We start from the raw sequence: 27813 nt of genomic DNA, 5'->3' as shown, positions 1-27813 counted from the left end.
TTTCGATGCAGTGGATGTTATCCACGTAAGCATCTGCATCCACCCATATGGCGAGCGGGTTGCCAGTGACCTACCGGTCCCTTCAGGCACGTCCCGCCCAGTATGGGGCGGATGGGAACAGTGTGGGAACAGGGAGCATGGGAGGGCCGTGCAAACCAGCAGGGGCAAATACAGGGGCCTGCTGGAACTTCAAAAAGGGTCCTGCACGAGGCACCCTTGTAAGTTTAAGCATGAGTGTTCCAAGTGCGGGGGTAGACACCCCCTTGCCCAGTGCTTTAACCAGGTCACCCCCAGTGAGTAGTGGCGGGCCACAAAATGGAGAGGGCAGGTGGGACCAAAGGGCCCCTACTCCAATTAAGCTGGCTGCCATGGCTCCATGGCTTTCAGTCTACCCTGACAGGGAGGCGGCGCTGCAGTTACAATGGGGCTTTCAAGAAGGTTTTTGGGTGGGTTATCAGGGTCCTAGGGTCAGGCGCTGGGTAGACAATCTGAAATCATCTAAGCAACTGCCTGCAATTGTGGCAGCAAAATTGGAAAAAGAGGTGTCAGAAGGAAGGATGGTGGGCCGTTTTACGGACTGGCCATTGGAGGACTTGATTGTGTCACTGTTGAGGGTGGTGCCCATAAAGGACCCTGGGGAGTTCTAATGATTCATTACCTTTCCTGGCCGGAGGGGAACTCAGTGAATGATTTTAACGCAGAGAGTGACTCTAGGGTGCTGTATGCCTCAGTGGATGATGTGATCCGTGTGGTGAGGGTGTGAGGGGGATGAGCAGAAATGGCCAAGTGTGATGTCAAGTCTGCTTTCCGCTTGTTGCCTATTCATCCGATGGATTTCCCGCTGCTGGATTTGCAGTTCAAGGGGGCAATCTACGTGGACAAAGTCTTGCCCATGGGGTGTGCCATCTCCTGTTTGCTGTTTGAGATGTTCAGTCCATTTTTAGCATGGGTCTTCATCAAGAAGAGCGTCCACGCGGCAGTGACACACTATCTGGAAGATTTTTTGCTCATGGGAAAGGGTGACTCGGGTGACTGTGGACGAGCGCTACAGCAGTTTGAGGAGATGGCGCGGACGTTCGGGTGCCCTTAGCGCCAGAAAAGACAGCTGGGCCCAGTGGTGCATCACGGCTCATTCATGGCAAATGTGATAAACACCTATCCCATTGGGGCGAGAGGCAGGCGTGGGACACTACAAATCCCAGCAGGTAGTGAGATATCTTATTGAGAATCCCATAGGAGGGCAAATATTTAAATACAGTGTCAACAGCTGCTCAAAGTAACAGAGTGGAGCCTATGATTAAGGGATGTTTCTGAAACACGTCAGGCGTACACATATGGTTGAAGTGCTCGCTATGCCTGTGGAAGATTGCAGCTCCCCCCGAGTGAACCCTCATGTGCTGAGCACCCGTTTATTAATGTTATTCACACCGGCTCCAGGCGTACAGGGTTGCACTACCCCAGGACTTGTGCATGGGCCATGGGCTCGAAATCACGTCGACGCCATTGTGGGGAGGTTGAGCCATGTATTGTGGACACAACTGGCACTTCACGTCTCATTCAGAGCCCATGCGATAAACACTCACCTATCCCACTGGGGCGAGAGGCAGGCTGTGGGACACTACAAATCCCAGCAGGTAGCGGACTATCTTATTGAGAAGCCCATTGGAGGGTGAATATTTAAATAAAGTGTTAACAGCTGCGCAAAGTAACAGAGTGGAGCCTATGATTGAGGGATGTTGCCGAAACGCATCAGGCATACTCGTATGGTTGAAGTGCTGGCTGTGCCTGTGGAAGATTGAGACTTCTCCGCAGTAAAGTAGTGGTCACAAGCTGCCCTCCAGCTGAACTCCCTAACCTTCGTAATAGGCTACGGGCCGCAAATGGAAGAACCATTTCCGACAAAAGTGGGGAAATGACTTTTTTGGGGCCAAATGGTCTAGCCGGAAAGTTTATATACTTGGGGACCTCATGCTATGGCCAACCGTTGTAGAAATGTCCCTAACACAGAAATGTGAGAGTGACCAAAATCCCCTTAGCCTGACAATAGAACTTCTGTGGGGCGAAAAGGTAAGGACAGCTCCTGTTCTCTTTGCCACAATGGAGGTGATTCCTTCAAATGACGAACGACGGTCAAATGGCCCATAATTTTGGCTGATGAACGCAACCTTAGTATTTTCAAATGTGAGCTCAAGAACCATCTAGGGGTGTTGTCCTCTGGGACAGGTGATACGATTACAACAACTAGCTTTAGTGCTCCACAGTCCACGTTCTTTAATCATTTGGAAAGAAACTTTACTGTTCCCTTATACAAGGCCCGCCCTTATCAGGCGAAACCGACCAAGACGACTTTATGGTTTTCAAAGGAGTGCAGATCCTTGAACAAACGGCTGTCCCTAGCACTAAGGCAAAAGGACATCCCGTTAATTCAGGAACTGGGGAGGCAATACAAATTGGTGTAGCACAAAGCCATGAGAGAAGGGAATGAAAGGAAGTGGGAAGTACTTGGGGAGTCCATCCTGCACCCAGATGCCAGGATGTTCTGGATACTCGTGGGTATTGGCAACCATGAAAGGTCTCCACCTCTAGCCAATAATATCCCAGACAATGTGTGGCAAGAACACTTTGGAGCCCTGTACTCAATCCATGTTGATTTCGATAATGAACCAGCAGTGCCTGCTCCACTCCAATTATCACATTATTTCTCATTCAGTAGAGACTAAATATTGACCTCTCCGGATGCAATCGTACCTGCTAAGGCCTCTGGTCCAGATGGCATCCGAGGAGACCTTTTTCGATACATTCTGACACTGGTTAATGACATCGCAGGTGGGGGGAAGATCCCAGAGGCTTGGAAGTTGGCTGAAGTGATTCCCAACTTCAAAAAGGGTGACAGGTCCAACCCTTCCAATTAGCCTGATCGACTGTGTCCAGAAAGTCTTCCCTCAATCGCTCCTAGCTAAAATCTTGGATTGGATGGAAGAAAATGACATCCTCTCCCCCTCCAAGCGGGCTTTCGATGGAAAATCAGCACAGTCAATCAGGTCTTTCGCCTCCTCATGCTTTATTGGAAGGTGGTTTTGCTGAGCAAACGGAGCTTATACATTGCATTCATAGACTTAAAATCTGCCTTTGATCTGTGCTCAGGGAGATGGGCATGCCACAGGGTATCCTTACACTCCTAGTTGCCACAAAGGGGGGTCCCTATGAGTATTGGGAAACAATATTTTTGTAATCAATAGTTTTGACTTTATATTCATGTCCCTCGAAATTGTTGGAAGCGATATTCTGTCAGAGATCCATTTCCAATCTTTCCATCTCCAGAGCTGGGTCAGACTTTCTTGACTGTGCTTCACTTAGTGGCTTGGCAGTTGAGCAGGTCAGTTTGCAGACAAAGAGACTGTCCAGACAGTTGGGTTTAGCAATCCAATATTCTAGGTGGCAGCTGACACGAAAAGCTTATTCTTATTATTAGAATTCCTTTAGCTTCTAGTGCAGGTCGAGGGACCTAGGGGCATATTATCTGGATGTGTTATATAACGTACATCGCACATTTCCATATCGCCGGATTTTTGCGGCGTGTTAGCGCGTAATTATCAATGCGCAACACGTAGGCGAAATTAAATCCGGCGATAGTCGGCAATATGGAACATTAGCGCATGAAAACAAACGTTGTTTTCACGCGCTAATGTGTGCCTTGATAATATGGGGGGGTGGATTCAGCATTCTGATCCACACCCCCATGTTATCCATGCCTTAACACCTGGTCAGAGCAGGTGTTGGTAGACCTGCGATAAACTCTTCTTCTCCCAACGCCTGCCTTGGTAATAGGGTGTTCCCACCTCCAACCACATTTTACATGTGATTGGGTGGGAACACCCACTTTGCATGTCATTAGCGATGTTTCTCGCTGACATGCAAATTGGGCTTGAGGCAGGTGTTAGCATGCCCTTGTTAATAGGGCGCTGGAAGTATCGCCGCTTTCTCAGCACAATTCGCCGAAAAAGCGGCGATACTTCAGCTTGCTAATATGCCCCCTAGATCCTTTGAGAGGAAATAGTGTACATATTCCATTCTTTCCATGGGATAGGTTATATTTAGGTTTAAAGGTGATTACCCTTAAGGTGCAGTGGGCCACTATTGAGGGTTTTAGAGCACTATAGGTCTGAATGAAGGACTAGGAGGTTTTAGCTCTACTTAAAGGCTTTTCCATATCACATCCTATCACTAGGCTTTGGTTTCTAATTGGGAATGATCTTTAGTCTAAGGTCCTTGAGAGACCTCATTTTGAGCCTCTACAAAATACAGATTTTTCAAGTCTTACTCTAAAGACATTTTCTTCTGGACGTCTGGCCATTATGTCAGCTTGGAGACTACGGGACCAGGAATCTCTCTCTTGGAGACATCCTTTTTTAAAGTTATTTTTGTACAGACTAGTTCTGAGGTTAGATCCTTCATCTGTCCCTAAGTATGCTTCTACTTTTTATCAGGTGCGAGAGATCATTTTACTGGAATTATGTCCTTCTTCTCCTTCTCAGCTGGAATTGGAGCTACCTAATTTGGATTCAAAGGATCACTTTTGATTAAATTTATTGCCATGTTTTGGTTGCATGTCTTAATAATATCACTTATGTTTGACTATTCTTGTGCTCAAATACTGTTTTCATTGTAATTTTTTAGTTTTGAAGTAAATGTATCCAATAAAAATATTGGAGGAGGAGCTTGGCGGGCATCCGAGATGGCCGCGTGAGCACAGCGCTCCTCGGACCCCCGCCACTCCCGGCATGATATCCTGAACATATCCTGACTTCTTACGAAGATTTGTGTAGAGGACGCTGAGCTGATTGCCCTGGAACTTTTGAAATTTGATTTGGACCCGGGGTGCCGGAGTTACGGTGATTAGAACTTTAGGGCTCCGCCCTCGAGGTACGCCCGGGACTGGGTGAGGCTCTGTGGCCGTCTTGGAGTTGAACAACAGCGGCAGGGGGATTCGACTTGTGGGTCCCACTCTTAGGTTTAGTTTCTGCCTCAGTCTGAGACATCTGGCGAGGGAGCCTGGCCTGGGCTGGGTCCGGGGCACGAGACGGCTGTCGGGCCTTTGGCTGGCTTCTTCTCCGATCTGACTGGCCCTATACTTGTGGTACCCTAGCAGCAGCTCTTTGGTCCCGAAGCCCTGCTTTCCTGTGGCCATTCCATCGAGCCTGGTAATTCTCCTGGTGACGCAGTTCCAGCATGGCAGGCAGGGGGGACCGAGAGACTCGGAAGACCAAGACGGCCCTGCGTGGGGGCCCGGTCCAGTCTAACGTTATGGACCGTTACACCCATTCGAAGGGATCCCCCGGAGCCGCCCTGCCCGGATCAAGTACTGCTGACCACTTTGTGGACGCGTCAACGGAGCCGTCCTTGCAGGACATCATGGGCGCCATTTCTGGCATGAAGGAGACGATAGGCCAACAATATGAAACTTTGGCCCACAAAATCGACACCGTGGCCATTGATGTGACCTTGATTCGAGCCGACCTGTCGAAAACCAATGAGAAGGTGAAATCATTGGATCTCAAGTCATCCAGCCTCACGGCAGACGTCTCGGAGATACAGACGGAGATCGGCAACCTCCGTAGGGTGAACGATTTCATGACCCGGCGCTTGGAGGACTTTGAGAACAGGGCACGTCGCTGTAATGTGCGCGTGGTCGGAGTTCCGGAGAATCCAGAACCTCACTCTGTTGATCTCCTTGTTGAGGACTTGATCCAGAACTACCTCTCTCCGTCTGGTCTGAGTAAATTTTTCGCAGTGGAGCGTGCCCATCGTGTTCCGGGGGGCCAGGGTAAGCCAGGTGCCCCGCCGAGGCCTATTGTTGCGAAACTCTTCCATTATAGGGATCGGGACGCTATCCTGCAAGCATCACGTGTGAAGGGCCCGGTGGCCTTTGAGAACGCCACGGTGAACTTTTATCCGGACTTTTCTCAACAGGTCCAGAAACAGCGTATGGGCTTCCGTGGTGTTAAGAAACGTCTCCGAGACTTGGGGTTACGCTACGCTATGCTTTTTCCGACCAGGCTGCGCGTTGAGTACAATGACCGAACCTTCTTCTTTGATCGGCCTGATTCTGTGAATGACTGGCTGGACTCTCTGCCTGACCGACCTCCTGCGACTGAATCCGCCGCCCACCCGGGTGGTGCTGAGGGTGGTGTGGAGAGCTGAACAGTTCGTCTATGCCTGGGCCCTCGTATAGAGTAAACTCTTCAGGGATTCTATGCCTCAGTGCCTCTATTGTTTGTGTGTTTTCCTCATTATCTGTCTTGCTTGGGGTGGCGGGTGGGCCAGAGCCTTTCCTCCTCCGGGGTCTTTTTGTAGAATGGGGGTTCTTGGGCGACAGGCACACTGCATGTTGGGGTGGCTTTTTAGCATTTTGCAGGGGTGCAGGGTGGGGGGTGTTTTCTTGATTGTTGGGGGGTGGGTGGTTGGGACGTTTGATGTTTGTGTGTTATGTTCTCAAGGCGACTCAATCTTGCTTCTGCTGTTTTTTATGTCATGCTCATTGCAGAGGGGTTTCGGCTTTGCTCTGTGGGATGGGGGTAGCGGGTTGAGGTTTGTTTCGTGGAATGTTAATGGTCTGGGGAATCGCATTAAGCGGAGTGTGGTGTTAAAATGTCTACGCCGTTTATCTCCAGATATTGTTTTTCTACAGGAGACTCATTTGGTGGGCAATACTTGTCGGGCGATGGATAGGTGGGGATATCGCCTTGCCGCACATTTGGGGTTTACCACGGGTTCCAGGGGGGTGGGTATCCTTGTTCGGGCTTCCCTCCCCCTAGCTATTGATGATGTGATCCTTGATGATCGGGGGCGTTATGCTGTCCTCGTGGGTCGTTATGAGGGTCGTACCCTCTCCTTGTTTACTGTTTATGTGCCCCCCGGCCTACAGACTTCTACCTTTTCCGATTTGGGCCGTGTGTTGTTAAACCTCCCTGATAGTACTCTCTTTATTGCAGGTGACTTTAACTCTGTGCTCTCCGGTCTACACGATCGTTACCCCCCTAGGGATACTCCTTCAGCCCAACAGTGGCTGGGTGGGTTTTTGGACACGTTCGGCTTGGTGGATTGCTGGAGGCTTCTGCATCCTACCCAGCTTCAATACACTTTCCATTCGGGGGCCCATGGGAGTCTGTCTAGACTGGATTATTTCCTGATGCCCGCGGCGCAGACGCCGGCGGTGCGTGAGATCAGACACCTCCCCCGGGGCATCTCCGATCATTCTCCGCTCTGGCTTTGTTTTGAGATTGGGGTGGAAGCGGCGGGCCGACTGGCTCCTATTAACCCCTGGTACCTTACCTCCCCTGAGACCCGCACCCTTTTGACTAAGTCTTTGGATGCCTATTTTTTAGACAATGAGGGGTCTGTTTCCTCTGCGGTATCCCTGTGGGAGGCCTTTAAGACAGTGATTCGTGGGCAGGCCCTTTCCCTTATTGCTGAATCCAAGAAGGCTAGGAATCGGGAGGTGGTGGACCTTGAGAGAGAGATTGCGGGGAGGGAGGCCGCCTTAGAGTCGGATGTCACCTCTGATAAACTCCACGCCCTGGGTCTGAAACAATTTGCTTATAAGTCCTTGGTCACGGATGCGGCTAAACTGATGTTTCGGGAACAGCAGGGTTGTCTGTATGATGTGGAGGACAAAGCGGGTAAATTGTTGGCATGGTTGGATAAGAAAGAGAGGGCGAATCGTGTGGTGCCTGTGATTCAGTCGTCGAATGGTGTCGAAGTGACGGACCCGGTTGGAATAGTTGAATGTTTTGCGGAGTATTTTCGTGTGGTTTATACCCCTGTGTCTGGACGGGATGTGGCTGACTCTTGCCTTTTGTTGCGCGATATAGCTTTGCCCAGTGTTTCCGATTTAGACCGTGTCTCGTTGGAGTCCCCTTTTACTACGGATGAGATAGCGACTGCCATTCGCTCGCTCCGTTCGGGCAAGGCCTTGGGCCCGAATGGGTTGCCAATTGAGCTGTACAAGCTACGCCCTGACAGGGTAGCACCCTATCTTCGTGCCATGTTTTTGGAGTCCCGGGAACGGGGTATTCTCCCGTATGATCAACGTCTGGCTACGATAGTCGTAATTCCCAAAGACGGGAAACCGCGGGACCTTTGTTCATCTTATAGGCCCATTTCCTTGTTAAATGTTGAGCCTAAGGTCCTGGCTAAGCTCCTGGCGACCCGCCTACTGACAGTCATTAGTGGCTTGGTTCATCCGGATCAATCCGGATTTATCCCACATCGCAACACGGCTCTTAACCTACGTCGTCTCCACGGTGCTGTTGCGAGGGCGGGGCTTCTGACGGAGCCGGCCATTTTGGCCTCGTTAGACGCCTCGATGGCCTTTGACACTGTAGAGTGGCCCTATCTTTGGGCAGCTCTCGAAAAATTTGGTTTTGGACCTGAGTTTATTGGTTGGGTGAAGTTGTTGTACGTTGAACCCTTAGCGCAAGTAGTGGTGAACGGTAGAGTTTCTGCCCCCTTCTGCCTTGGTAGGGGGACCCGTCAGGGTTGCCCCTTGTCTCCATTGCTTTTCGCGCTTGCCTTGGAACCGTTAGCTGCGTGGCTTCGATGGGAGCCTTCACTCAAAGGGATCCGTTGGTCACCGGACTTTGAGGACCGCGTCTCACTTTACGCGGATGACATTCTTCTCTATCTTACCTCCCCGCGTAAATCGTTAAATGTCTTATTTGATGTTCTTACTTCGTTCGGTGCTAACTCGGGCCTTGTTATTAATTGGGCTAAGTCCTGTGTGTATGTTCTTTCGGGTGTTTTGCCCCCTTTGCCGGACAGATTTCCTATCCAGGTGGTCCATTCTGGCTTCAAATATTTGGGGATTTTTATTACCCTGGACCCCTCACTCCGGTTTGAGCGTAATCTCCTCCCCCCGCTTCTTAGACTGCGGCTGGATGTGGCCCGTTGGCGTAAGCTGCCCCTATCTCCTCTGGGTAGGGCTGCTCTTTTTTAAATGATGTCCTTGCCGCGGTTCCTCTACGCACTTCAAAATTCTTATGACGACATTCCCGCTACCTATTTCCGAGAGATCGAGAGTCTGCAAAGACAATTGATTTGGGACGGGCGTCCACGTATAGCCCTGGCGAAACTTACCATCCCTTGGTATGACGGGGGCATGGCGCTCCCCGACATCAAGAGATATTACTGGGCTGCCCAGCTATCTGCCATTAACCACGCGATGTATTCGCCGGGTCGCGATCCGGCCTTTGAGATGGATAGGTTCCAGCTGCCGGGAGGGGACTTTAATAGAGCGCTTTATTCTAGATCGGCCGGGCGCCATCTTACGGGCCCGTCCAGGACCGCAGTCAACGTGTGGCGCGCCGCGAATGTAAGTTTGGGATGGGAGAATCGACTGACACTGGCGACTCCGCTTTATGCTTCTGAACGTTTGGGGTGTCTCTGGTCTACTAAGGGCTTTGAACGCTGGGATATGATTGGGATTTGTAAGGTGGGTGATGTTTGTGAGAACGGTAGCGTGAAGTCATTCCTGGCCCTTAAGGCAGAATACGACTTGAGTGATAGGGAGTTTTTCCGATATCTGCAGGTCCGGCATGCCCTGGCCTCAGTTCTGACTCCTGATGTGACCCTGCCCGAGTCCTCCCCCCTTGAAGATCGTGTACTAGATGGACACCTGCCCGACAGCACTATCTCCCTTATTTACAAAAAATTGATTCATAATCGCGCTGATTTGTTGGTCCGACTCAGGGAGATGTGGGTCGGTGACGGATTGGAATTAGATGACGAGGATTGGCAGTCGGCACTCTCCTCTCCGAAAGAGGTCGCCATTCCTGCCCGTCTGCGTTTGGTGCAACTTAAGATCCTCCACCGGGTGTATGTGACTGGTCCGCGTCTGGTTGTAATGGGTTTTTCCCCGGATGGCTTATGTAAGCGTGGCTGTGGGATGAGCGCTACCTTTATGCATATACTTTGGGAGTGCCCTGTGGTGGCAGCCTACTGGGTGGATGTACTTGCGGTAATGACTGTTGTGACTGGTGTTACCCTACGGCCTGAGGCCCGACGTTGCCTGCTGAATGTGTGGGAACCCTCCGATTACTCTGTGGCCCAGACTAGATGGGCGACCTTGGGTTACATGGTCGCGAAGCGTGACATTGCGCAACTCTGGGGTGCATCCCGACCTCCAGACGTTTCGGTGTGGGAGGATAACATGGACTGGTCCATGTTCCGAGAGAAGACCGTCTATGTGGCTAGGGGCAGACCCAGGGCATGGACGAAAATTTGGGGTCAATGGAATGCTTATCGTGGAGACATTTGTACCCCTCCCTTGGTTGACACCTCCGATGTTACCCTGTCTCCCTAGGCTGACGTTCCCGAAATTTTTCATTCTGTTTTGGGATTTTCCTGTCCTCCCTGCTTCCCCCCCCCCCCCCCCCCCCCCGCCTTGCTGAGTCTCATTGATTTACCTTTGTTTTCCTGATTAGTGGCTTTCCCCTCTGCCATCTGGGCTGACTTGATTGCTGCATTCGCCTTGTTTGGTGTTCGTTATTTTAATGTTTAATACAGAAAATTATTGTGACCTGTCCTATGTTTGGAGCAATATTTCCTCTATGATTTCGGCCTGGCCACGAAAATGATTGTTTACTTCATGTGTTGTGCTTTGCCAATTAGCGGCCAGCCCGTGTGGTTGTAGGCCCATCTTTGTAATTTTTCTCTGATTGCTCAATAAAAGTTTTTAACCAAAAAAAAAAAAAATATTAACTATCTAGCTTCTTAATCTGAATGTTAAAAGAGCAGTGTTGAGTTACACTCAGGCAGTGGCTGATTGCAATTAATTTTGTTGGTTCCAAAGTACTTGTTACAATAAATAACGGAAGGAGCCTATATCAATAAAGCTTCATATGTTTGCATCAGGCATCTCATTTCTTCTGTTTGTGTCATTTTGTCCCAGCACTTTGCAGTGCTTAATTAGTGATGACTCGAACGTGGTAGAGGTCGAAAAGGTGATGATTGAATTGTGTGCCAGTAATTCCAGTACTCTGAGTCTATTCTTCCAAGTTTCATTCATTCGTTCGGCTTCTTAGGGTGTGAGGCAAGAGGTTATTTGATAACCAACTTGCTATATTCAGAAAGTGCTGGAGGAGGGGGTCGTGGTTTCGGGGGGGGGGGCGTGGTTTCGGGCCGACGGAGATGGCTGCTGTCCCGAGGAGCTCCGCAGCGGCATAGCCGGGACGAGACTCCTCCAAGTGCTGCCATCGCCTGTGAGGTCCGCTGAGCCGCAGTTTCGAGTTGCGGAATCCTCGCTGCCTCTTTGGAAATTCCGGCCGTTGCATGGGGTGAGAGGAATCCTTCGTTTTAGCGCATTTTCGGCATTGGCGGCTCGCGTCCTATCGCGTCCGCCATTTTGTGGTGCCTTTCATCTCGATATGCGCAACTCGCTCTCTCTCACTTGCTATTTCCTGTTATGTTGTGCTAAGCTCTCCATATCCTCTGCTTTACACTTCTGACTGTAGATAACGTTTTTTGGCATAAAGAATCCTTTGGTTATGGGCCATTTTTCTTCACTCTTTCAGCCCACAGTTATGGTTTGTTCGCCATTTTGAGCTGATCTTCACAATTGTCTCCTCCATAAGTGTTTCTTCTCCTACCATCGTTTTTTCTCACAAATGATTCTCATTTAGTGGAATTATCATAGCTACTTTTCAGGAACAATTTATTTTTTCTGAATTTTACACCTGGATATTTTATATACTTCTCCTACTAGGTCTTGCATGGTAACTCTCTACCACCAGTTTATAGGGCTGTGTGCCATTTTCTCTCCTCCGCTGTAAAGGTTGAGAGTTAATCTGTATTATTCAGTATACATTCTTGCTGTCAGAACATTCCACTTTTGGATCTTTTTGCTCTTCCAATGGCAATGCCGCGCCATAATCGTAATTTTTCTCAACAAGTTACGGAGCCCCTGGAGGATGTTTACCCATTCATTGTTCTACAGGAGAACTCAGAAGATGTAGCTAATGACTCACATTCCACAAAAGGCTCCTCTCTGCATACTTCTCGCTCGACCACCAAAGCTACTACTAAAATACCTTCTTCGTCTGCCCCTAAAGGAAAGCGAGTTAAAACAAATCCCCCATTACCGACCAATGAGTCTTCTTCTATCTCTCTGGAGCTTATACTAGAAGAAATTTGTTCGCTCAAGCCATACATGGAGGAAATCCGCTCACTCAAACCTTATATGGCAGACACTAATGCTCGTCTCCATAATCTTGAGGATAACTGGTCTCACACGGAGCAAAAAGTTGAACATCTTGAGAAAACCCTCTCCTCAGTTCAAGTTTTCTCCGACCAGGTTCCCAACATGCAAAAAGAAATTCAAAGTCTTAAGCATCAAGTGGAAAATTTGGAGAATCGGAACAGGCGTAATAATCTTCACATTTATGGTCTTGCAGAGGGCCTTGAAGGATCAAACTCCATAACCTTTTTTCAAACTTTTCTGCCTCAGCTCCTGGGTCTCCCGAACTCTCCAGCTTTAAACATCAAGCGAGCTCACCGTCTGGGTCCACCCTCTCGTACCCTTACTTCTTCTTCTTCTACAGTAAAGCCCAGAGGTGTTATTTTGTACTTTCTGGAGTATACTGACTTACTCAAAGTTCTTCAGTGTGCCAAGCAGAAAGGGAAGGTCTCTTGGAGTGGCTCCAATCTCTTTTTCGCACAAGATTACGCCAAAAACACCGCAGATCGTCGCAAGAAATCTTTGGACATGAGGCCTGCTATTCGTTCCTTGAATGCTCGCTGCGGCTTATTCCATCCATGCCTTTTTAAAGTGACTTATAACAACAAGACGACAAATTATGAAGATCTAGCCCAGCTTCAACTTTTTCTGGACTCATGTGCAAATGACTCGATGGAAATCCCTCGTTCATAATATCTATGCATAATTACTCTCTGTTATGGGGTATACCTCGTCATAGCGTTCTTTTTGCATCTCTACCCTTTCGTTTGTTGAATTTTGTGCTTTGTATTCTTTATCTTAAATTGTAATCTGATTTTCTATTGCCATAATTTGTTAACATAATTTCTTTTACCTTCCTTTAGATGCAGTTCTGTGAACTCTTGCGCTGTTTTATTCTCCGTGTGCATTTGGAGGTCGTCTTTTCCCGCACTTGTCCCTGTGGTCTCGCCGGTTTGGTGCGCTCATCTACTCATGTGGTTCCACCACCCCCTGTCTCATTGTCTTTTTGTGGTATGTCTCTTTGTTATTTTTCTTCAATGCTTTATGTTATTATTCAATTACATCTTTGTTTTACTCTTCTCTTTCTTTTTCCTGTTCTTCTCCTTGTTTCTCCCTTCTCTCTTTTGCTGTCTCTCTTTTTCTCTATTACCCTCTTCTCTTTTTATCATCATACCTGTTTTTCTTATCTTATTCTTTTACTTAAACCTAATTCTCCTCTCCATTCTTGTTTTTTCTCTTCTATCTATCCTAGGTAATAAGGTTTTGCAGTATTATATTGCTTATTTATTCGTTGTTTACGTTATATTTCACAAGTTACTCTTTGTCTGCTCTAAGCAGAATTTTACTTGTTCTTGTTCATAATAGAATACTAGTTATTTTGTATTACTTGTTTTTAATATCACTCTTGTTCATGTTTTCTTTGACAATTTTATTTGGATGCTTTTTTATCACATGTGCATGTTTCAATTTAACCATTCTCATTTAGAGTTTTAACTTGGAATCTTAAAGGAGTTAATAATCCTATAAAAAGGCAACGTGTGTTAACTCATCTGGCTAGATTAAATGCTGATGTTGCTTTTATTCAGGAAACTCATCTTTCAGAGGTTGAAGCATCTAAATTGAAAAAAGGTTGGGTGGGTCATGTTTTCTCTTCCCCTGCATTAGGAAAGACAAATGGTTTATCTATCCTATGCCATAAAAAATACCAACTTTCTGTAGTCCAAGAGAATGATCTTGAAGGTCGTTGGGTAATTGTTAAACTACTTATTGATCAGATACCACTAGTACTGTTTAATGTTTACGCTCCTGTTACTGTTGATAATAAGTTTCGGAATCTGATTTCAGACAAGCTTGTTATGTTTAATGAAGATTATGTTATTTTTGGTGGTGATTGCAACCAGGTTCTTGACCCCATTCTAGATAGACATTCTACTGTAAAATTCTCTAATACCAAAATGCACTCACAATTTACTTCTGCCATACGCCGTAAAGCTTTAACTGATATTTGGAGGCTTTGCAATCCGGACTTACAAGAATATACTTTTTATTCTCCCCCTCAGAAATCTCAGTATAGAATAGATGATCTCTTCTTCAGTAAACCTCTGTCCCAACTCGTTTCACATTCAGAGATTGACTCTATTCTAATATCAGATCGTGGACTTTGATTTGTTGCCTTTTTCTCCTCATGCTGGCAGATGGCGTTTTAATAATTCATTATTGTCAGACCCTAACTTCACAGGCCAATTCACTTCTTTTGCAACTGAATTCTTTTCTATTAATTCTTCTTCAGACTCTTCCCCAGTAATGATCTGGGATTCCTTTAAAGCAGCTGCTAGGGTTTTTATTATAAATTTTGTTTCACGGAAAAAGATATTTTTTGAAAGCAAACATACCCAGTTATTGGCCAAAATTAAGCTTCTTGAGTATTCCTATTATCGCTCTAATTCTGAGATCTCCTTAAAACACCTTATTGAAGCAAACATTTCCTTTAATAAATCTTCTACTGAAGCTGCTTCTTCTTATCTTTTAAGAAGTAGTGCCCGTTACTATGGAGGCCAGAACAAGATGGGCAAATTACTTGCAAATTATTTAAAAATTAGTCAGGAGCGGACAAAAATTGAGTCTATCCGTAATAATGTTGGCGACTCAATATTCAAAAATGATGATATTCTCAATGAATTTGTCTCTTTTTATAATACTTTACACACACCGGAACAACAACCTTCCTCTGATGCGCTTTCCTCTTTCTTTCACTCGATTCCTTCCCCTCTCGCTCCTGACACAGATTTTTCCTTATTAGATTCAGATATCACCTTATTTGAAATTAAAACTGCTGTTTCAAAATTAAAAAGGGGTAAAGCTCCTGGCCCTGATGGTTTCACTATTGAATTTTATGCCCATTTCGCCTCTTTATTACTTCCCCATCTTTTACTGCTCTATCAGTTTTTTATACAACATAATTCCTCTTCAGGTTCTTTCCAAGAAGCAGTGATTTGTTTAATCCCCAAAGATAATAGGGATCCTTCTTTATGTAAAAATTATCGCCCGATCTACTTGGTTAATTTAGATTATAAGATTTTTGCTAAAATTCTTGCTCTCCGTATTGATCCGTATTGATAACTACCCAATATTATAGGACCGGAACAATCTGGCTTTGTCAAAGGTCGATTATCCTCAGACAACTCCAGAGTTTTCTTTAATATATATAAGTAAAGCCTCTTCCCTTAATTATCCCATTGCTGCTATAGCATTAGATGCTGAAAAAACATTTAATAGGATTGGGTGGGACTATATGTTCCAAGCTCTTAAGTGGATTGGATTCTGTGCTAAATTAATTTCTCTTATCTCATTATTATATTCAGAACCGAAAGCCTCTCTCTTTGTTAATGGGAAAACCTCTCCTTACTTTTCCCTTTTTAGAGGAGTTCGTCAAGGTTGTCCCCTATCCCCTCTTTTATTTATAATTGCCTTTGAGCCTTTTTTAATGAAAATCCAGCTAGATGACAGTGTTTCTGTTTTTAAACTTGATACTACACAGGTTAAAATGTCTGTTTATGGCGGCGACATCCTTCTTTATTGCTCCAACCCCTCTTCCTCTCTTCCAGCTTTCCTTTCTGAAGTAGACACTTTCTCTCAATTATCTTGCTACCGGCTTAACTCGAATAAGTGTGAAGTTCTTCCCTTACATTTTCTTTGTTTAAAACATGATTTTATTTCTACTGGTTTTTCTTGGAAAACTTCTAGAATTAATACTTAGGCTTATGGTTTTCTCCTACCATCCCAGAGACTCTGAAAGAAAACTTGATCATATTTCAAAAACTTTGTCTGCTTCTATAGCTCATTGGCACCCACTTTTTCTCTCCTGGTGGGGGCGCCTGGATTCTATTAAGATGATGCTTTCTCCGATAATTCTCTATCTTTTATCCATGATTCCTGTCCATATTCCCGGTTTCTTTTTTAAAAAACTCGACTCTATTTTAAACAAATTCCTTTGGAAGAATAAGTCTCCTCGTATAGCTCTTAATGCTGTCAAAGCTGATAAGTCTTCTGGTGGCCTTAAATTTCCTGACTTCAAATCCTATCATCTTGCTTTTTCCTTGAGGCAATCCTCTCGTTGGCTATCTCACGAGCAGAGTCAGGGTATTCATCCTCCTATTTGGTTGTCGATCGAGAAATACTTTGTAGCTCCATTTCAGTTTAACGAATCTCTTGCTTTCACTAACAATATTTCCTCCTTTCGTTCTCAAGTGATCTCCCATACACGTAAAATATTAATACCTCTTCTCCCATCCTCCTCCCCTGCTTTATCCTCACTAGACCTTCAACCCATTTGGCATAATCACTTATTACGTATTAAAGGTCGTACCTTTTATTGGAAAACATGGAGAGCCAAAGGTTTACTCTGGATTTCTCAACTGGTATCTAACAATCTTCCTCTCTCTTTCTCGGATCTTCAATTACATTTTTCTTTACCCTCTTCCTGTAAATCTCAAAATGACTCACTCCTTCCTCCTCTTCGGCAATATCTTCTTTGTTTGCAACCCAACCCCACTATTTCTACCAAATGTTCCAATCTCTTCCCTTTATTATCTTCTACTACTTCGGCCTCTTCTTTTTATCTAAACTTATTTTTCTCTTCGGATAGACCCAAAAGCAAATCTCAATTGGCCTGGGAAAAGGATCTTATAGAATGTTGGGATATTCCTTTTTGGGACAAACTATGGTTAAAAATCCATAAAACATCAAGAGCAGCTAATACTTCTCAGACCTTATATTTCATATACAAGCCCCTTCTTTTCACTCCAATGAAATTAGCCTCCTTTTCTTCTTCAGACCTTCCCTCAAACTGCTGGTCATGTAAAGGGCCTTCAGCCGATTTAAAGCATATGCTTTTTGATTGTCCTTCTCTTTCCCATTTTTGGCTTTTGGTTTGGTCCCAAATTAATAAAATTTTCAATACCAAAATTCCTATTTCCATTTCTAATATCTTTTTGGGCTCCTTATCTCCCTCCTGGCCGTACTCATCCTCCACTCCCTCACTAATTGATTTACTATTAGCAATAGCCCTCCACCTAAATACTTCTAACTGGAAAGAAGCTGAGAAACTTACTTTCAGGGCTTGGTGGAATGCTGTTTGTTTTCATCATAGGTTAGACACAAGCCATGTCACCCCTATTTCTATATGTATTAAAAGAGATCTTTTATGGCTTCCTTTATCCTCATATTTATCGTCCTCGGCTCTAGCTTCCTCCACCATAATCCGCACTCCAGATAAACTTAGGAAACCCCCATAAACTCTCTGTTGTCTAATAATTTATTGTTTCTTGCTGATTAACTTCTGATATGACTCCTTTTTCCTTTTCATGAATACGTTGTTTTATATGCTATATTATATTTCTTATTGCAAATGGTGTTTTAATTAGAATTGTAACTCAGGTAATATTTCCCCTCTCCCTCCACCCCTTCCCCCCCTTTTTCTTCCTCAATTTAATGACCATAGAAACTTTTCATTGTAATTTCTGTTCATATGCTTTTTCTTTCTGTGTATGGTCTAATCTTTTATTTCAATAAACTTTAAACTTAAAAAAGAAAGGGCTGGAGGTAAGTGGTGCTTCTTGAGCACAGAACCAGTAGGTAGGCCTATGCTTTGTGATTTTTTATTGGAGTTTGAAGTATGAAGTGCTTGTCTTTCGGCTGCTGACAGGCTCATTAGTGATGACTAAAACGAGGAACAAGCCTCCTAATTATAGGTTACACAGTGAAGCTCCTACCTTTCTGTGTTAATTGCTAATGGTGTTTTTTTGCTCATGCCACTTTACATTACTTATTTCATGCCAACTATGTTTTGCTTCTTGTCCTTTTTGTATTTTTGTCTCCCACCTTAATAGGGAGAGACCTTTCAAGATTTTTCCTGTGCCGGCTCCTCATTAACCACCTCTCTTTAGGTAATGGCTGTAGATGACGCGCATGCACTGTCTCGAAGAGACATGCTGTATCTACTTTTTGGTAGTTATCTCATTTGCAAGCACCATCGTCGCTCCATTATTCGATCTTCACATTTGTTAAGGGCATGCATGGGTGATACTTCTTCCCGTGTTTAGCCCTCTCCGAGAGCAGTGACCAATTACTTTGAAAAATATGCAGTGACCATTTTCATCGATTGGGTCGGGACTACATGTAAATTTTTTTAAATAGGTGTCCGGTCCCTCCACATATAACGAGAGCTAGTGTTTTCATTATCAATGAGTGCCATTTTTTTCCAATTCCTGTGCTGCTGCCTGTCTCCTGTTGCCATTGCCCCATGGCTGCACCCACAGGGGCTGCAGCTTCCACTTACCTCACTAGCACCAAGGAGTCGAGGGAACATTTGGTACATCCAACCTAACACGAGTACCCCATAAAAGAATAAATAACACAGATTGAAAAGGTGATGAGCGTATTTAACTTTCAGGGGATTACCATTTAATTAACACAAGTGAAATAAGACGAGGAGGTATCTGCTGATCAATAATTAGATGGTAAACAATTTTGGGAAAATGGTCAAGACCGTAGCTGGATTTGTTCACCCATTGTTTCACTTTTATAAATAAATGATATCAAATAAAAAAAATTCTACACTTAGAAAATTTGAAGATTCTTTGGATTACGTGAGACCTCCTGGCCAGAGAAGCTTCAAGAGAAAGTGTACAACCTAAATATTTCGGAAGGAAGAAGAGGTATTGCCAAATTATCAGGTCTCTTGTAGCTGTTGTAGAAGGTCTCTTAGGCATAACGGTCATAATCTCACTATATACGCCATGGATGTCTAACCATGGATAAATACGTTTTTTATGGTTTCATCTACAATAAGTAATATCGAACTGGGTATTTACAAAGGTGACTGCAAAAAATATTATTTGGCAGAGGTACTAAGGTAAAAGACTGTGTAAACGTATCTTCACTATTTGTCACTGGCGTAAATTTGATTTCTAGTGTACAAAGGCCTGATAAACGATTTTATGATCTTTATCATTCATAAAAAATTGCACAGCAAGGCAACGATTCTTCCAATCATCAATAGGTGCAAGTACTTCGAAGTGACTTTAGGAATTCGCAATGCGATGTATCAAATTGAGAATGGATTCACACAGAAAGTTGGAGCACTTTTGCCCATGGCCCAGTGTTTTAAATGGGGAAAAATAAGCGCAGGTACTCATTAAAATAGAGGTGTGGCAAGTGGGCGTGGCTAGGGGTGGGGCTAAGGCCTGAATATAATCATACATAATGACTTCTGTATCAGTTGCAGCCCTTATTAAAACACATGAGAAATGCTTCTATGTTAAGAAAAACAGATTAACTAATTACACAAATTGAAAGTCATGATGATGACACTTTCACCTGAATGGTTGCTGCACACCTGATTGACAGTGCAGGGTCTGTCTAAAGACCCTGTCCTGTTAATCACAGTGTGACATAAGCCCTGTCAACCCCCTGCAGTTTGGGGCCTTTCAAATGGGCGTAGCTTAAATCTTTACTAGCAACTCTGCAAATGGCTGCTTCAGCCAAGTTAATTACAAGCTCCTCGGAAGCAGAGTGGTCTCTGCCCTTGACTGGAGGAGAAAAGTACCCTGCGCCTGCCGTGAATCAGGGTACCGGTATTCTCCCTGGCTACAGAGAAGTGCTGGTACTGACTGCACAAAAAATCGGAAGTGCCAGTACTCAGTGCCGGTGAGTACCGGCCCATTTGAAGCACTGCCGTGGCCACTGCAGGAACAAACAACATATAATGTCCCCAAGAAACGTTCATATCGATGACAGTCCAGCTTCCATGCATTACCTCTGTAGACTTTCATTTGGTACACATTCTACACAATTAATGTCACTTAAAGCACATGACATCATTCTAACAGCAGCAACCCCAAGGTACATAGCTATACGTGGGGCACCCTAAACGATCAATACAAGCCATGTCAATTTATTAAGGGATGCCTAGTCAATTTAAGATGTGGGCAATGCACCAAGTATTGAAGAAATGTATAGAGTAATATACCAAGAGAATAGCCAGGTCTTATGTATAAAAGAAAAGATTCCAAATTTTCCATTAAGTGGCAGGCAAAAACTTCAGTAGGATCGGGAAAAAACATGGGAAAGGTGCGTGCTCGCTGTCTCTTTCTGCAGAGTGGGTTTCTAGGGGTCATGATTACTGTTACTGGAATTTTTTTTTTAGAAATGACCGCATGGAAAGCACAATGGATAATACAGGTAGCCAAAGGTTTTTTAGGGTTTAATATCTCCTTCCATATGGTACATATCATTCTCAGAACTGTGGAACTATGCAACCACATCAATTATTTGAAGTTACTCTAAGAACTATCCCATATAACCTATCCCGTTCACCCCTCTCCTAGTCCAGCCACCCAAAAAACTTTTGCAACAGAACACATTTTTTGTTGACAAACATGCTGATGGAAATACGCTTACCTGTCTAGATACCCCAATATTGTTTTCAGCCACTTAGCGCCTGGCTCCACACACACCATGTTACCTGACTCTAATGTAATTCTGAAAAAGAGCAAATGAAACATTGCATTACAATCAGTCTTTTGACAAGTATACAAATTCAATATTCAAGATCATTTTACAAATGAGATTTTAAATAATTGCATGTGGCAATGGAAGTTAAGCAAACAAGCTGGGATTAATCCAGTGGGTGGTGCATTTCTATGACTGCTGATGATGTAGGTGGGACTGAGCTGCTCAAGAGTAGACTAACAGTCTGGTTTTGGTGCTGACAGTCTAGAGTTTGTGTTAGTGTGTCTGCCTTATACCTAGGTCTCTCTAAATGCTAATCGGGTAACAGCAATTCAGGAATATAGGAATCCATTCTCATACCCCCAGTTGTACTGTGTGGCTCTCTACCTCTTTATGTTGAGATTCTAGTTATACACTTCTCTTCTAACTTTGTATTTGCCGCACCTCAACATTCCCAAAACTGATAAGCACTGAGGCAAAGATTCCGTCATATGAACCAATGTTGGGAGCTAACTGGTCCTCATAGTGTTATGAACTACAATGTACCTCAATATAGGCCTAGATAGTTGTACGACCTTTTACCTACATGTGTCCCGCCATTGTTCTACATAAAGGGTCTGGAGCTGACCTTTTACTTAGTTATGTGCTGCATAAATGTTGCATGGTTTTCCTCGAAAACTAGCCTCATTTAGTATGCATGAGGATTCTCTGTATCACAGCAGGATACCATCTTCTGCATAGTAATTCTGTATAGGGGTCATCACTATCGTCATTCTTGGCAGATATGCCCACAGTACTACGACACATTTAGGTAGAACCCCTGAGGGTACCTTTCAGGTATATAAGCACCACATCTTCGCTGGGCAAACGAGAGGAGAAAGACTTCCATGCTGACACGAAATGCTGAGGTCCCTGCACGCAGACACTCCAGCACACAGTGGTCTGACATCCCTTTCGGGGTGCCCACTCGAGACCAAGATGGGGTTCTTCATTCTCTCACATCAGGTAATGGGGTTAGCTCTTTTCCTAGGGGGAGTCTTGGCTATACACCTACATACATGGTAGGTACACTTAGGTACATCTAATTAGGGTTTGCATTGTAGGAGTACGCATTATTACTATCATGTATCTATATGCATGCCTATATTCACTTTTCAGCACTATAGTAGAATTGTACCTTCTATTTACTCTATTGGTGCTTATAACCGTATACATCTGTTTCTGTCTAATGGTTGTTGCAGCAAATATATTTTATACTAGAACGACTCTGGTTCAATAAATACTTATTGAAAATGTCCCCATCTTTTATTCTGTATATCTATCTGAGAGCAAGTGAGCATGAGTGACTGAGCAAAAAGTACTGTACTGTTTCCATGATCCCAGAGGGGTCAGGTTGTCATGTTCGATAGTTGCCAGAAACTATTGACTCCTTGGTAAGAGGGCACCATAGAGCACTGTGAGCTAGCTGGTCTACAGACTACCATATTCTTCGGGGTGGCAGGAATAAGTCTGGACACCAATCCCTTAGTTTATGTAGTCTAAATGTGCAGGTCCTATATAGATTTGTACAAACTACACGACATGGTGCCGCCAACGTTGGTTTGGTTCTTTTTTAACGGTCAAATCTGAGTAGTTCAGTCGTGCTTTCTCAGAGACCCCTACTCACATTGACCCGGAGACCTCTGGAGTGGAAAGGGTAAATGTGCCGCAGCTGCGTAGGTATACCCTATGTATTGGCTGTAGGTTTATTCAAACTTGAAGGATTATAGTTCCTTACATTATGCCTAACTGTATCTCTTTTATAAACTTCCACCCCTAATGTCTCAGACAGCAAACACTGCAGCTGATGCTAGTACTAATAGCGAGGACGCCGAGCAGGAAGGTGCTACAAACATTTCAGAAAATTGCAACAATGCATTTGTTGCAAAATTAGAACATTTTGGTCTCAGTTTTAGGAGGGACCGGAACATTTGTGATTGAGACACATGAGTCATTCAAGGCAGAGGTATTCTATTCATGGGTTAAATTCCCACCTGCAGATGCACATGCAAACACATTTCATTCTCATACTCCAGATGAAATACCAGAAGACTATTGTCCATACAAGAACATAGACGTTCTACTCACATACCAAGAGCATATGAATTGGTTTAAAGGCACCCTCCCACACAGAGCAGAGACAGAGCAACTTCGCCAGTCCTAGCTGCTTACATACCACATCCAGAAATTGACACATTGCCAATTGAAGACTTGCATCCACTTCACAAAGAAATAATAAAGCTTGACAGAAATCTGACACCATTCATCATGAGAACACTCACACTTCAACCTACAAGGGTTACTCGAGCAGGTCAATTACAAGGGACCTCAACTAAAATCACCCCACAAACACTGAACGCAATTATGGGAAGAATGCCCATTAAACGTGAGCAAATGCCATTCTCAATAGCATAGTAAATAGCACAGCTAGAGGCTGTATTTCCACACAGAGGCCCACAAGAAAAACACAGAATATTAACAATCTGCTTGCCAGATAGAGGACTGTACCACATGGGGCACAATTTTCGCTACCATCTATACCAGGACTCATGGCACCCCTTCAAAAGCGGTGATACCAGAGGTAATAAGACAAGTACAGAATGAGCAAAGGGCATGTTGGCAAACATAACAGGGGAGGCAGCAGCGGTGGCTATACACCAACGCCTGAGGTAATGCCCTCCTGCACAACAGGAGCGAGAATTAGCAAAAACTATTGAAGATACCTATGCTTCATTGGGTAGAGACAATTTGGGAGCTAGTCCTGCGAAACCACAAGTAATGAGAAGTCCTGAAAAGGATAACTCCAAGCAAGCACCTAATTCTTCTAAAAAGAAATGGGATAATAAACAACATAAGAATAGAGAGGATAGATCATAATCACGGGGTGGATCTCCTCAACAGGAGCCCTCTGACAGGAGGTATAACCATAGGAACCAAGATAACATAAAAAAAACCTGGCAGGTATCAGGATACTGATACACGCTCCTCTCGTTCAATTCAGGGTTCATCAAAAACTTCGAGAGGGAAGGAAGGTCAGAACACAGATCAAAAGAACGAGTACAGCCAAGAGACACATATCGCACTTCAGCCTACTATTATCAATATATAAACCTCAATTTAAAAAGAAGAAAGGAGCTGGCCTTAAAATGAGAAATGCCCAGGCTGCTGAGGACTCAACTTCTGAACAGGGAATGGGCTCTGCCAATGCTAGACAGCGCAGCAGAAGTAACAATAGCTTGCCAGAACCTGGTGGAATTTCTGGTGACAGCGCTGTTGAATGAGCATATCACAGTGGAAACACCTTGTACTAGGGTAAGTGTCCCACGTCAGTTCTATTAAATAGCACTCCATATAGAGGGGGGCATACCCAGGAAGGTGAAGGGTCTCTTTTAGGAGAACCTGACTTTTGGATACAATATCCTTTTGGCTGAGAAAGATTGGATACCTGAGTTTGTTATGGACTGCCAAAATGGAGAAACAGTCATTTTACCCGCTTTCTCCTACCTTGTTCCAGAATGTTTAAAACATTCACAAGTGCAGGAGCGCGCAGTAGCACTAGCTGCTACATTATATACCGCAATCATGTAGAGTGGGAAGCTGAGTCTCCTCACCATGTAATCCCAGTGAAAAATACTCCAACTTCACAGAGACAGTACCCAATAAAACATGACATGAAAAACACTGGTCAGTGAGATCTTAAATCAACGTGAATACCAAGGTGTAATAAAGAATTGCACCTCTTCTATCAATAATCCTTTGTTTACCGTAATGAAACCCGACAATTCATACTGTCTAGTTTTAGACTACAGACATTTAAACACATGCACAAAAACATTTGCAGTACAGAAAGCACACAGTGTGGCATTAATGAATAACATTGTGCGAAAGAAATACAAAACAGCACTAGATATCTCAAATGGATTCCTTCACCAAAATATAGCGCCTGAGAGCGACAGCATTTTTAGCCCATGACTTTCAACGTCAATTCTGTAGAATGCCCCAAAGGTATAAGAATAGCCCCGGGTTGTTTTTAGCAAGAGTATCAGCGTTACTTCAAAATTTTGATGAAGATGCATTTTCCTATGTGGATGATATTTATCTGACAGACGATGAATTATTGGATCATTTGACCGGGGTGAACATCATTTTGGAGTTCCCCTCTTAGGGCTACAAATTTAAATAAAAAATGGCCTACCTCAATGTCCTATTCTTAGGATATGAGCTCTCAAGTGAAGGGAAAAGCCTAGCAGCTAATTTTTTTGAAAAGTACTCGCTGATCCAACCTCCAAAAATGTTGAAAAACTTACAATCCATTTTAGGATTCCTACTTTTGGCAGACAATACATTTTGGATTACGCAAAAAATGTAAAACCTTTCTACAATTTAATTAGACCTGATTTTTTCAGTCCCACATTGGACACAGGAACACAGAGCAATTCTACATTCCCTACAAGCAGACATTATAGCTTCCAAACATTTACATACATGTGTAAATACTACAAACTTCATTATCCATGTAGTAGCTGGTCAATCCGGATACACTTGCCTAACCTTCAATGAAGGGGAAACTGTACCCATTGCATACCAATCACATTTGTACATAAACGCTGAAAAGCGTTTTGCATTCACTGACAAAATTCTGAGAGAAAGAGCATTGGCTCAGGGTAAATGAATAATAGTCGTAAATCCAGTACCAATCTTAGAGGCTGTTACTAAACCAAGCATTCCTCACGCTAAGGCACTGCATCCATGATGGATACAATGGGCTAATTCGCTCACTGCAACAGATGTAGACTATAAATTTGATTCTACATTAAAAACACAATTATTCTTGCAATACAAACAAAAAAATCCTCTCCCAAATGAAATACTGCCTCTAGATCAGTATTAATACATAATTTACACTGATGGTTGAGCTAAGCCAGCTATAGGAAGTAAACAGCAATACAGCGCAGCTTGAACAATTATAAAGGGCCGTATGCCGGATGGTAAGTTCTGTCCTAGTAATACGCAGACACAGTCTCTAAGAGATTGCACGGCACAGCTAGCAGACCTAAAAGCCCTGATTATGGAATTAAAGAACACAGATAGATAATTCCCCACACTAATTGTGTGTGATTCATTTTATAGTGTCCAATCTTACAATGAATACCTATACTACTGGGCCAGATTAGATTTAAAGATTCAAAAGGTTGCACAAGAAAGCACAAGCTGATTTGGGAACAAGTTACAGAGCAGAAAAAGGCATGCCACAGGCTCACGTGATTCATACCCTAAATCATCAATGTGTTGGTGTGCACGTTGAAGCAAATTTATTGGATGATTAAGCTGCCAAGGCGACAGTGCAAACTGCTGCTGTTGCTGCATTCACTCGTTCTAGCACGAGAGTAAAAGGACAGCTAATGGTAGCTGTCATCGCTTTGCGTTAAAACAGCACAGCCCTGCCAAAAGGTTTCCACTCAGGTACTCACGTCAGATGCACAAAATATTCCAAATGCTGAAATTCCAGGAAGGGGGGGGATAGGCTAATACCAAACATGGATTGCAGATTCGGTTTAATACCTGCTGCACACAAGGGTCTGGGTTCCGCGCATGCAGGTATTTCTGCAATAGTTTAATTATTGAAACAACTTTATTGGTGGCCAGGTCTTACAAAACAGACCGAGGGTTTTGTCCTTAAGTGCAAATCTGTCTGCAAATGAAGGGTTCCACCATAGCATGTCCACCGCAGACACCTTTACTGCTATGAGGCAGACCTCTCGCTTGCATCTATTTGGATCATTGCAGCCCCCTACAACCTGACAGGGCTTACAAGTACATCTTGGTGGCAGTGGATTCATGCTCTAGATTCCTGTGTTTGGCCTCAGTGCTCGGCTGATGCCAGAAATGTTATAAAGGGAGGAGCTTGGCGGGCATCCGAGATGGCCGCTTGAGCACAACGCTCTCCGGACCCTCGCCGCTCCCGACATTTTATCCTGGCTGAATCCTGATTTCTTGCAAGAATTCGTGTAGGGGACGTTTGGCTGATTACCCTGGCACTTTTCAGAAATCGATTTGGATCTCGTATTCCTGAGTTATGGTGCTCTGAACTTTTGGGCTCCGCCCTTGAGGTGCGCCCGGGACGGGGTGCGGTACTGTAGCCGTCCTGCAATTGAACAACAACGGCAGGAGATCTGGCCTTGTGGGTCTCCCCTTCCTAAGTTTCGGTTTCGATTCCGTTCCGACTTGGGCCACGGCTGTGGATGTCGTGTTGCGACTGAGACTTGGAGGCAGATCGGCTGTTGGGCTTTCATGTGACCTATTTGCTGGTTTGGCGACCTCTACCCGAGTTGTGCCCCCTTTTTATGTACTTTTGATTCTGTACTTTGGGTGTCGGGCCCGTCGAACATGGTGGCTTGTCCTGTGACGCATCTTCAAAATGGCGGGCAGAGGGGACAGAGAGACGCGCAAGACGAAAACACCTCTGCGCGGAGCTCCAGTTCAATCAAATGTCATGGACCGTTATACCCATTCTAAGGGGTCCCCCGGAGCTGCCCTGCCTGGTTCTAGTATTGCGTCCGAACGAATTTTGGAAGAATCGGCGGAGCCCTCCTTACAGGATATCATGGGCGCCATCTCGGGTGTGAGGGAATCCATCGGCCTACAGTACGAGGCCTTGGCCCACAAACTTGACACCGTGGCTATTGAGGTGAATCTGATTCGTGCTGATCTCGGCAAGACGAATGAGAGGGTACAATCACTGGATATTAAATCCTCTAGCCTTACGAATGATGTCTCGGAGCTCCAAACAGAGATTGGAAATCTCCGTCGGGGGAACGACTTCATGACCCGTCGCCTGGAGGACTTTGAAAATAGGGCGCGTCGCTGCAATGTTCGCCTGGTTGGTGTACCGGAAAACCCTGAACCCCACTCGGTGGATCTCCTGGTTGAGGATCTGGTCTTGAACCATTTGGCCCCTTCTGGTCTCACGAAATTTTTCACGGTGGAACGTGCACATCGTGTTCCAGGGGGCAAAGTCAAGCCGGGAGCCC

General features: G+C 44.7%; 1 protein-coding gene across 2 annotated transcripts in view; it reads right to left on the bottom strand.

The window, feature by feature from the left end:
- Window positions 1-27813, bottom strand: part of CXCL13 (C-X-C motif chemokine ligand 13) — a 247952-nt gene that overhangs the window by 21751 nt on the left and 198388 nt on the right. For both annotated transcript variants that reach the window (XM_078677538.1, XM_078677537.1), the window contains exon 3: window positions 20693-20773. In XM_078677538.1, the coding sequence (XP_078533664.1) occupies window positions 20693-20773 (81 nt within the window). The remainder of the gene's footprint in view (window positions 1-20692; window positions 20774-27813) is intronic.

Source organism: Lissotriton helveticus, chromosome 2_1 (assembly GCF_964261635.1).
Source record: "Lissotriton helveticus chromosome 2_1, aLisHel1.1, whole genome shotgun sequence".
Taxonomy (NCBI): Eukaryota; Metazoa; Chordata; class Amphibia; order Caudata; family Salamandridae; genus Lissotriton; species Lissotriton helveticus.
This window is presented reverse-complemented; position numbering and strand designations above follow the sequence as displayed.